This window comes from Bombina bombina, chromosome 9 (assembly GCF_027579735.1).
Source record: "Bombina bombina isolate aBomBom1 chromosome 9, aBomBom1.pri, whole genome shotgun sequence".
NCBI lineage: Eukaryota > Metazoa > Chordata > Amphibia > Anura > Bombinatoridae > Bombina > Bombina bombina.
The window spans coordinates 107,761,885-107,774,491 of NC_069507.1; the positions used below are offsets into that span (position 1 = coordinate 107,761,885).

At 39.2% G+C, this 12,607-nt stretch overlaps 1 protein-coding gene across 1 annotated transcript in view; it reads right to left on the bottom strand.

Annotated features, from left to right (window-relative positions):
* PLCE1 (phospholipase C epsilon 1) overlaps positions 1 to 12,607 on the bottom strand; it is a 702,162-nt gene that overhangs the window by 25,308 nt on the left and 664,247 nt on the right. Inside the window, 2 exon segments of the mRNA XM_053692317.1 lie at positions 3,444 to 3,653; positions 10,580 to 10,798. Of these exon segments, the coding sequence (XP_053548292.1) occupies positions 3,477 to 3,653; positions 10,580 to 10,798 (396 nt within the window). The 3' untranslated portion in view covers positions 3,444 to 3,476.

Consider the following 12,607-nt stretch of genomic DNA (forward strand, 5'->3'; position numbering starts at 1 on the left):
TATATATATATATATATATATATATATATATATATACACACACACATTCACGGGCCACTTTATTAGGTACACCTTGCTAGTACCCAGTTGGACCTCCTTTTGCCTTCAGAACTGCCTTAATTCTTTTTCAAAGATACAACAAGGTGTTGGAAACATTTCTCAGACATTTTGGTCCATATTGACATGATAGCTTCACGCAGTTGCTGCAGATATGTCGGCTGCACATCCATGATGCGAATCTCCCGTTCCACCACATCCCAAAGGTGCTCTATTGGAATGAGATCTGGTGACTGTGGAGGCATTTGGAGTACAATGAACTCATTGTCATGTTCAAGAAACCAGTTTGAGATGATTTGAGCTTTGTGACATGGTGCATTATCCTGCTGGAAGTAGCCATGAGAAGATGGGTACACTGTAGTCATTAAGGGATGGACATGGTCAGCAACAATACGCAGGTAGGCCATGGCATTGAAACAATGCTCAATTGGTACTAAGAGGGCCAAAGTGTGCCAAGAAAATATCCCCACACCATTACACCACCAGCCTGAACCGTTGATACAAGGCAGGATGGATCCATGCTTTCATGTTGTTTACGCCAAATTCTGACCCTACCATCTGAATGTCGCAGCTGAAATCGATACTCATAAGACCAGGAAATGTTTCCAATCTTCTATTGTCCAAGTTTATTGAGCCTGTGTGAATTGTAGCCTCAGTTTCCTGATCTTAGCTTACAGGAGTGGCACCCAGTGTGGTCTTCTGCTGTTGTAGCCCATCTGCTTCAAAGTTTGACGTGTTGTGCATTCAGAGATGGTATTCTGCATACCTTGGTTGTAAAGATTGCTTATTTGAGTTACTGTTGCCTTTCTATCATCTCGAACCAGTCTGCCCATTCTCCTCTGACCTCTAACATCAACAAGGCATTTTCGTCCACACAACTGCCGCTCACTGGATATTTTCTCTTTTTTGGACCATTCTCTGTTAACCCTAGAGATAGCTGTACGTGAAAATCCCAGTAGATCAGCAGTTTTTGAAATACTCAGACGAGCCCGTCTGGCACCAACAACCATGCCACGTTCAAAGTAACTTAAATCCCCTTTCTTCTTTATTCTGATGCTCGGTTTGAACTTCAGCAAGTCGTCTTCACCACGCCTAGATGCCTAAATGCATTGCGTTGCTGCCATGTGATTGGCTGATTAGCAATTTGTGTTACCAAGCAATTGAACGGGTGTACCTAATAAAGTGGCTGGTGAGTGAGTATGTATATATATATATATATATATATATATATATATACACACATACATACACATATATATATATATATATATATATATATATATATATATATATATATATATATATGGAAAAGGAAGAAGGTGTGACCCAGGCACTGGGAAGTAAGTGCTAGATACCTAAAATATGCTGCCAAAATCCACTTATTGTGTTGTCTGAGTCCCCTCAAATCCAGAAACACAATAAAAGGTAATTTTATAGAAACTTAAGAAATAGCTGGATTGGCGCAAAAACTGGTGTATACATTTTTTTTCACTGATAGTGATAGTTTTGATAGACAAATATAAATATGAATATAAATATGGTTCAATATACAGTGGACCTCTTAGGTGACTAAAGTTGCCAGTGGTAACACAATGATAGTGTCGATTTACATATAAATTAAACGAAAATAATTTTTTATCAATCAATAAACCTTTTTAAAAAATGTAAAAAATTAAATATAGTTCATATGCCCAAAACACTGAAGTTAAGAACAGGAATAAAAGATTTATCATAAAATTTCAATCTTTTATTCCTGTTCTTAACGTCAGTGTTTTAAGCATATGAACTATATTTTATTTTTTAAAGATTTTTTCAAAAGGTTTATAGATTGATAAAAAATTAATTTCGTTCAATGTAAATCAACACTAACATTATGTTACCACTGGCAACTTTGGTCACCTAAGAGGTCCACTGTATATTGAACCATATTTATATTCATATTTGTCTACCAAAACTATCACTATCAGTGAAAAAAAAAATGTATACACCAGTTTTTGCGCCAATCCACCTATTTATTGGATTTCTCTCTCTCTCTCTCTCTCTCTCTCTCTCTCTCTCTCTCTCTCTCTCTCTCTCTCTCTCTCTCTCTCTATATATATATATATATATATATATATCTGTCTGTGTAATTTTGGAGTGGGTTATCTCTCTTTGAAGCTTTACTATATCACAGTGCAAAAAAAACATTTTATCGTTTGCTCTATTGTTGCCCTTTTGTGATCAGTATTAATAGATTTGGGACTTGCACCTTGCTTCTAGGCAGAATTATTTTCAGACTAGTGAAGCTACAACATTAGCAACTTCTTTGTCATTTAATGTCATTTTATATGCAGTAGTTGTTAATGCATAATTCATTTTGCTTGTTTTGTACCTCTGACTGCCAAATAAGGCCTCGCTTCCATTGAGTCGTAATTCAGTTTGCGGGCACTCGCAAACCGATAAATATGCTGTCGGAAGCAATATCGTTTATCGACTGTTTCCAATGGTGCGTTATACCTCAATATCGGCAGCCGGACTTCGGCTGCCGAAAAGATCTTCGCGTCCCATAGAAAGTAATAGAAGCCGTTAATCGATAAATTATACCAGGTTTCCAATGAAAGCGCTAACCGTTAATACATTGTCGGAGGCTGTCGATACATCGAGAAATATTACCCCCAGCTCAACTAGGTGTAAAAGAGGAAAATTGTGCTTTTTGAGAGCTATTTTCTATTGAAATGATAAAACTTGCAAATAATGCAAGTGTTTTAATGTAGAAATAAATTGTTATAAGTAATATTTATTGTTGTCTCATGTATAGAAATAGTTGAACTTATATTCTAATAGAAATATCAGTATATATTTAAATATAATAATATATGCAAGAACATATCTACAGAATGCAAACTAGACCTATGCCTAGGGCAGCAATAAATATTACTTATATTTATGAAGTGTTAAATATAATTATATTAGAAAATAGTATTTGATTATTAAAAATATGGATAAGTGTTTTTTTTATTTTTCTTGAGAGGCGATCACAGGTAAGAAGCACGGACGTTAAACGTAAATTCTATAGCGTAAGGTCGGGTTACCTTAGCAACTAATTGATTTTCAAGAAATCCGACGTCAGATGGAAGCGTTAACACAACGTTAACTTACAGCTACACGAAAAGAGCGACTGCGCGCAACACGCTGATCTTTTCAATGGAAACCTGGTACTAAAATGCAGCCGTAAATTACTTTTAGCTGTCGGCCGCTTCGGTAGCTTACGGCTCCATTTTTAACGACTCAATGGAAGCGAGGCCAAAGTTGGAGCTGCATTGCTCTGGCAGTCAAGGGCAGTTTTGTTGTATAAATCTGCTGTAGTAATATGTGATCAGGTATATGAACATGTAAAACAGTCATACCTGTAAGAAATATGCTGCACACAATTATAGTTCCTATTCATTGATGTCACTGAAGGGCAAACTGCATGCAGGTTTTTCATCTTTATTCTGGGTACCTTCTGTTGAAATTATCTGAGGTGATGGGAGATTCCGAGACTGCTTGCTTGACTTTGCTAGCTTCTTAAGTTCATTGGCTATGGAGAGACCTTTTCGCTTGTCCTCTCTTGCTGTCTACAGAAAAAAAATGTATAACTTAAAAATACATATCTAACAAATGTAGTATATACTGTTGCAAATGTACCAGTCATAATATAATCTTAGAACCAAACTTGGTTTAAAAAATAATGACACATTTAATAATATCTTTAGAAAAAAATAAAGACAAAAAATAGTAAGGGCTGAAAAAAAGAAAGAAAAATAGATAGCTTTTTTTCCATTTATGTCCCTTGAATTAAAGGGACAGTATGTACATTGAGATTTGTGCATAATGAAACAACAATATATTTTCATTATCAATTCTGCCCCCTTCTTTTCATGTAATTTTGCTCTGAAAATTGAGCAATTTCTAATTCTCAGAACCTGAAATCCCCGTGCTGATTTATCAGGGCTAACTATGCCACATATCTGTCCCTAATTGACTTTATCAGATAACAACTGCAAAACAACGCTTTCTATACTAACTTTATGACCTTGGCTAACCTTGTTGTTTGTTCCTATAAATATGGCAAATGATGGGGTGTGGTTTGGCTATAGAAAAACAATTGCAGTAAAAAGGATGTTAATTTGTTTTAAAAATGTTAAGCCTTGGGTGATGTTATTATATAGCAGCACAACAGAAATGTAATTACAAGATGTTTACTCTCTGTTTAATGAGTTTTAAACACTGTCACTATGTATATTTTTTTACTGAAGTGCTTTAGATTTTCAGCTAAAAGGGACAGTATACACATTTTTTTAATAAGGTATTTAAATATCTGCAAGGAACATGTTAAGCAAATTCATTGCTGTTACAGAAAATTTATATTTTAACTTGAGAAATCCACTTTGGTAAAGCTTCCAAATTATCTATTTTACCTGCTTGAGTATATTGAATTGTTTACAAGTAGCTAATTTACCCTTATTTTGGCATTTGAAATAGCTAATTTAGCCTGTGGTATACCCACTTATACGGCAAGAGATAGTCTATTGACAATTTATGTAAACACTGCCAACAGAAGAAATTACACTCCCAGTGGGGTTAAAAACAGAATTTATGTTTACCTGATAAATTACTTTCTCCAACGGTGTGTCCGGTCCACGGCGTCATCCTTACTTGTGGGATATTCTCTTCCCCAACAGGAAATGGCAAAGAGCCCAGCAAAGCTGGTCACATGATCCCTCCTAGGCTCCGCCTACCCCAGTCATTCGACCGACGTTAAGGAGGAATATTTGCATAGGAGAAACCATATGGTACCGTGGTGACTGTAGTTAAAGAAAATAAATTATCAGACCTGATTAAAAAAACCAGGGCGGGCCGTGGACCGGACACACCGTTGGAGAAAGTAATTTATCAGGTAAACATAAATTCTGTTTTCACCAACATAGGTGTGTCCGGTCCACGGCGTCATCCTTACTTGTGGGAACCAATACCAAAGCTTTAGGACACGGATGAAGGGAGGGAGCAAATCAGGTCACCTAAATGGAAGGCACCACGGCTTGCAAAACCTTTCTCCCAAAAATAGCCTCAGAAGAAGCAAAAGTATCAAACTTGTAAAATTTGGTAAAAGTGTGCAGTGAAGACCAAGTCGCTGCCCTACATATCTGATCAACAGAAGCCTCGTTCTTGAAGGCCCATGTGGAAGCCACAGCCCTAGTGGAATGAGCTGTGATTCTTTCGGGAGGCTGCCGTCCGGCAGTCTCGTAAGCCAATCTGATGATGCTTTTAATCCAAAAAGAGAGAGAGGTAGAAGTTGCTTTTTGACCTCTCCGTTTACCGGAATAAACAACAAACAAGGAAGATGTTTGTCTAAAATCCTTTGTAGCATCTAAATAGAATTTTAGAGCGCGAACAACATCCAAATTGTGCAACAAACGTTCCTTCTTTGAAACTGGTTTCGGACATAGAGAAGGTACGATAATCTCCTGGTTAATGTTTTTGTTAGAAACAACTTTTGGAAGAAAACCAGGTTTAGTACGTAAAACCACCTTATCTGCATGGAACACCAGATAAGGAGGAGAACACTGCAGAGCAGATAATTCTGAAACTCTTCTAGCAGAAGAAATTGCAACTAAAAACAAAACTTTCCAAGATAATAACTTAATATCAACGGAATGCAAGGGTTCAAACGGAACCCCCTGAAGAACTGAAAGAACTAAATTGAGACTCCAAGGAGGAGTCAAAGGTTTGTAAACAGGCTTAATTCTAACCAGAGCCTGAACAAAGGCTTGAACATCTGGCACAGCGGCCAGCTTTTTGTGAAGTAACACAGACAAGGCAGAAATCTGTCCCTTCAGGGAACTTGCAGATAATCCTTTTTCCAATCCTTCTTGAAGGAAGGATAGAATCCTAGGAATCTTAACCTTGTCCCAAGGGAATCCTTTAGATTCACACCAACAGATATATTTTTTCCAAATTTTGTGGTAAATCTTTCTAGTTACAGGCTTTCTGGCCTGAACAAGAGTATCGATAACAGAATCTGAGAACCCTCGCTTCGATAAGATCAAGCGTTCAATCTCCAAGCAGTCAGCTGGAGTGAAACCAGATTCGGATGTTCGAACGGACCCTGAACAAGAAGGTCTCGTCTCAAAGGTAGCTTCCAAGGAGGAGCCGATGACATATTCACCAGATCTGCATACCAAGTCCTGCGTGGCCACGCAGGAGCTATCAAGATCACCGACGCCCTCTCCTGATTGATCCTGGCTACCAGCCTGGGGATGAGAGGAAACGGCGGGAACACATAAGCTAGTTTGAAGGTCCAAGGTGCTACTAGTGCATCCACTAGAGCCGCCTTGGGATCCCTGGATCTGGACCCGTAGCAAGGAACTTTGAAGTTCTGACGAGAGGCCATCAGATCCATGTCTGGAATGCCCCACAGCTGAGTGACTTGGGCAAAGATTTCCGGATGGAGTTCCCACTCCCCCGGATGCAATGTCTGACGACTCAGAAAATCCGCTTCCCAATTTTCCACTCCTGGGATGTGGATAGCAGACAGGTGGCAGGAGTGAGACTCCGCCCATAGAATGATTTTGGTCACTTCTTCCATCGCCAGGGAACTCCTTGTTCCCCCCTGATGGTTGATGTACGCAACAGTTGTCATGTTGTCTGATTGAAACCGTATGAACTTGGCCCTCGCTAGCTGAGGCCAAGCCTTGAGAGCATTGAATATCGCTCTCAGTTCCAGAATATTTATCGGTAGAAGAGATTCTTCCCGAGACCAAAGACCCTGAGCTTTCAGGGATCCCCAGACCGCGCCCCAGCCCATCAGACTGGCGTCGGTCGTGACAATGACCCACTCTGGTCTGCGGAATGTCATCCCTCGTGACAGGTTGTCCAGGGACAGCCACCAACGGAGTGAGTCTCTGGTCTTCTGATTTACTTGTATCTTCGGAGACAAGTCTGTATAGTCCCCATTCCACTGACTGAGCATGCACAGTTGTAATGGTCTTAGATGAATGCGTGCAAAAGGAACTATGTCCATTGCCGCTACCATCAACCCGATCACTTCCATGCACTGAGCTATGGAAGGAAGAGGAACGGAATGAAGTATCCGACAAGAGTCTAGAAGTTTTGTTTTTCTGGCCTCTGTCAGAAAAATCCTCATTTCTAAGGAGTCTATTATTGTTCCCAAGAAGGGAACCCTTGTTGACGGAGATAGAGAACTCTTTTCCACGTTCACTTTCCATCCGTGAGATCTGAGAAAGGCCAGGACAATGTCCGTGTGAGCCTTTGCTTGAGGAAGGGACGACGCTTGAATCAGAATGTCGTCCAAGTAAGGTACTACAGCAATGCCCCTTGGTCTTAGCACAGCTAGAAGGGACCCTAGTACCTTTGTGAAAATCCTTGGAGCAGTGGCTAATCCGAAAGGAAGCGCCACGAACTGGTAATGTTTGTCCAGGAATGCGAACCTCAGGAACCGATGATGTTCCTTGTGGATAGGAATATGTAGATACGCATCCTTTAAATCCACCGTGGTCAAGAATTGACCTTCCTGGATGGAAGGAAGAATAGTTCGAATGGTTTCCATCTTGAACGATGGAACCTTGAGAAACTTGTTTAAGATCTTGAGATCTAAGATTGGTCTGAACGTTCCCTCTTTTTTGGGAACTATAAACAGATTGGAGTAGAACCCCATCCCTTGTTCTCTTAATGGAACGGGATGAATCACTCCCATTTTTAACAGGTCTTCTACACAATGTAAGAATGCCTGTCTTTTTATGTGGTCTGAAGACAACTGAGACCTGTGGAACCTCCCCCTTGGGGGAAGTCCCTTGAATTCCAGTAAACAGCACCCATGGGTAGATTCAAACTCTTGACCATTTACTTGCAAGTCAGGCATGCTAACCACTAAGCTATGACAGAACATTAAACACTAAAAAACTCTAAGCCATCTCCGTGGAGATGTTGCCTGTACAACGGCAAAGAGAATGACTGGGGTAGGCGGAGCCTAGGAGGGATCATGTGACCAGCTTTGCTGGGCTCTTTGCCATTTCCTGTTGGGGAAGAGAATATCCCACAAGTAAGGATGACGCCGTGGACCGGACACACCTATGTTGGAGAAAAGAGAACTAATAAAATGATAATTTCCCATTGTTCTCTTTAAGTATTGGGCTTTGGTTTACACACAGAAATAAGATAAGGAAGCAAGTGTATGTACACAAAGTAATAATATAATTAGATCTTATTATACCTGCAAGGTCAACCCATTTCAATAGGCTGTGGTTTCAAAGTACAAAACCAGCAATTTAATACCCACAAATAAACCTGAAAATGCAATTTCTCATACATTCTATGCTCTGCAGCTGGTATAACAAATCATTGGAAATACATTAAAAAACATTTTTAATGCATACAGTCCCTTTAAGATATATGGAAAAAAATGTGCCGGCTTGGGAAGTTTTAACAGAGGGTTTTACGTGTAAAATATTAATTGTCTGTAACAGCAATAATTGTGCTTTATAGTTCTTTAATGATAGAATTTGAATAAATATATATATATATATATAAAGTATCCCACAAAAGTGAGTACACCCCTCACATTTTTGTAAATATTTTAATATATTTTTTCATGTGACAACACTGAAGAAATGACACTTTGCTACAATGTAAAGTAGTGAGTGTACAGCCTGTATAACAGTGTAAATTTGCTGTCCCCTCAAAATAACTCAACACAGCCATTAATGTCTAAACCGTTGGCAACAAAATTGAGTACACCCCTAAGTGGAACTGTCCAAATTGGGCCCAAACTGTCAATATTTTGTGTGGCTACCATTATTTTCCAGCACTGCTTTAACCCTCTTGGGCATGGAATTCACCAGAGCTTCACAGGTTGCCACTGGAGTCCTCTTCCACTCCTCCATGACGACATCACAGAGCTGATGGATGTTAGAGATCTTGCGCTCCCCCACCTTCCGTTTGAGGATGCCCTACATATGCTCAATAGGGTTTAGGTCTGGAGACATGCTTGGCCAGTCGTTTTGGAGGTGTGTTTGGGGTCGTTATCATGTTGGAATACTGCCCTGCGGGACAGTCTCCAAAGGGAGGGGATCATGCTCTGTCTAAGTATGTCACAGTACATGTTGGCATTCATGGTTCCCTCAACGAACTGTAGCTCCCCAGTGCCGGCAGCACTCATGCAGGCCCAGACCATGACACTCCCCCCACCATGCTTGACTGTAGGTAAGACACACTTGTCTTTGTACGCCTCACCTGGTTACCGCTACACATGCTCAACACCATCTGAACCAAATAAGTTTATCTTGGTATCTTCAGACCACAGGACATGATTCCAGTAATCCATGTCCTTAGTCTGCTTGTCTTCAGCAAACTGTTTGCGGGCTTTCTTGTGCATCACCTTTAGAAGAGGCTTCCTTCTGGGATGACAGCCATGCAGATCAATTTGATGCAGAGTGCGGCGTATGGTTTGAGCACTGACAGACTGACCCCCCCACCCTTTCAACCTCTGCAGCAATGCTGGCAGCAATCATACATCTATTTCCCAAAGACAACCTCTGGATATGACGCTGAGCCTGTGCACTCAATTTCTTTGGTCGCCCATGGCAAGGCCTGTTCTGAGTGGAACCTATCCTGTGAAACCGCTGTATGGTCTTGCCCACCGTGCTGCAGCTCAGTTTCAGGGTCTTGACAATCTTCTTATAGCCTAGGCTATCTTTATGTAGAGCAACAATTCTTTTTTCAGATCCTCAGAGAGTTCTTTGTTATGAGGTGCCATGTTCAACTTCCAGTGACCAGTATGAGAGAGTGTGATAGCGATAACACCAAATTTAACACACCTGCTCCCCATTCACATTTGAGACCTTGTAACACTAACGAGTCACATGACACCGGGGAGGGAAAATGGTTAATTGGGCCTAAATTTGGACATTTCCACCTAGGGGTGTACTCACTTTTGTTGCCAACGGTTTAGACATTAATGGCTGTGTGTTGAGTTATTTTGAGGGGACAGCAAATTTACACTGTTATACATATAATACAATATTTACAAAAATGTGAGGGGTGTACTCACTTTTGTGAGATACTGTATATATATATATATATATATATATATATATATATATATACACTTATCTCTAGGTGGTTTTTTTCTTCTTTTCATTGTGATAACCATTTTATTTTGATCACAGCACTATGGATTAACAATTTAACCTTCACAAAGTTATATTTAACACAGTAACACAATCTTCAAACGAGTGACACAAGAGAGTTGAAAAAGTAAAGCAGGTGTCTGGCAAGCTATTTCCAAAATGTACTTGTGTGCATAGCAGACATGTGATCCTGCAAACGAAAATCTACCGGAAATGATACAGACATCCTTTCTGAAATATGAGAATGTGTTAGACGCTGATAAGCAGATATCTCTTCCATTGGGAAAGGAATGTACACAATGTTTTTTTTACAGTTTTCCTCCTACATAAAAAAAGCTATAAAATAAAAACGTTACCTGAACCTGCTCCTTTAATTTAAGAATAAATTTCCCTGCTCCCTTCCACTTGCTCTGAGCCTGGTACACACATTCGTGGTCAGAAAGGACTCTTTGGGACGTCTTAGTGGCAGATGATTTCTTGTTTGATGGTTCTTTGATTACTTCTTCCAAGAGTACATAATCGCTTGGGTTGGGGTTGTTCACTATGCTGTACGAATATTTTGCTTTGCTGAGAGCCTGAGACAGGAAATGTTACAAATTTAGCAATAAGTTCAGGAAGAATTTTTTTTTGTAAATTTCCAAAACCTACATCATTTTTTGTTTTTAGTGTGTAAAATCTATGATAGGGTCTGTACAGTAAAAAGTAACCTTCGATGATTCAGATAGACCATGCATATTTTAAACAACTTTACAATTTACTTGTAATATCTAATTTGCTCCGTTCTTCAGTAACCTTTGTTGAAAAGCATACCTAGGTAGGCTCAGCAGAAATAGACTACTGGGACCTAGATGTTTAAAATGGCTGTACATATATGCCTTTTGTCATTGGCGCACCCAATGTGCGCCAATAATTAAGTCAATTTGATAATGGAAGTGCATTGAAAAGTTGTTTAAAATTGTATTCTTCATTGATAGATTTGTTAATTTTTACTTAACTTTTTATCATCATAAAAAATGTTACTGGTTTAATAAATTCAAGTGGAAGAACGCTTTTTTTTTTTTTAATTGATGTTTTAGAACACGGTTAAGCAAAAATATCAGCATAGAGTAGTTTACTGTCCGATTAAGATAGAGTATGTAATTACTGACACTTAAATTCACTTTACTTTGTTCCCTTGGAATCCTTAGTTGAAAAGCATATGTAGATATACTCAGCAGCCTTCAAAATTGAAAGCAAATTGTATTATTTAATTAATCTTGTTTATTTACTACAACACATGCTGCAAGCTGTTACATAAGTATACAGATACATAAATATACTTTATTTGGGAAGCAATTGGTGCTAGCATTTAATGGCTTGTTATTTATTTTGCGCCCACAAATGGGCAAATTTGCCCGTTTGTAGGTGCATGACAAATTAGCGCTCCACTTGTAATCTAACCCTATGGGGGTAGATTTATCAAGTGTCGGGCGGACATGATTCACTGTAGCGTATTATGTCCGCCCGACATCGCTAAACGCCGACAGCATATGCTGTCGGCATTTTACATTGCACAAGAATATCTGGTGAACTGCTTGCGCAATGCTGCCCCCTGCACATTCACCGCCAATCGGTCAATAGCAGGGGGTGTCAATCATCCTGATTGGATAAGCTATGATTGCTGTTCGCCACCTCAGAGGTGGCGGATGAGTTAAGGAGCAGTGGTCTTACAAATTGCTTCCATTTTTTTTTATACATTATAATGATCACAATGCAAATAATAACACCAAATTTCGTATTTGAAATATATTGGATCGGATATTGGAAAAGTATGATGCATAGACAGCAATGAGATCAACAATAACTATCCAATCGACTACGAGTTATCGGCTAAAAATCAACAATAAAATGGACACATCAAATTTAACAGCCAAAAGCCCTTGATAAATTAGCTGACAAAACGCTCAGACCCAAAAAACAAGATGGTGCTGCCCTAGCAAATGATGGTGATAGTGCTTCCTTATAACAATTGAATTGTACCAAATAATAAAAACAAAAAACAATACTGAACATCAATTTAATGTAAAAACACGTAGAAAACATATCTACAGAATATAAACAGCTGCAGCATGCAGAGAGAGAGACTGCCAGATGAGTAGAGGGTGCTGGAACAACTGAATTATTATTATTATTATTTGTAGAGCGCCAACAGATTCCGTAGCGCTAACTGAATGAGGATGAGTGGCTTGGTCAATTGTTGATAGCGCCTGGGCAGCCCTTGAGAGGATTTGTATTTTTTTGTGTATCAATTCAGATGATCTGTTTTTTGTCTCAGGTCTGTCTATACCGGTACTATAAGAAACAATAAGGATACCACGATTTTTTAGGATAAAAAAAATAAAAAA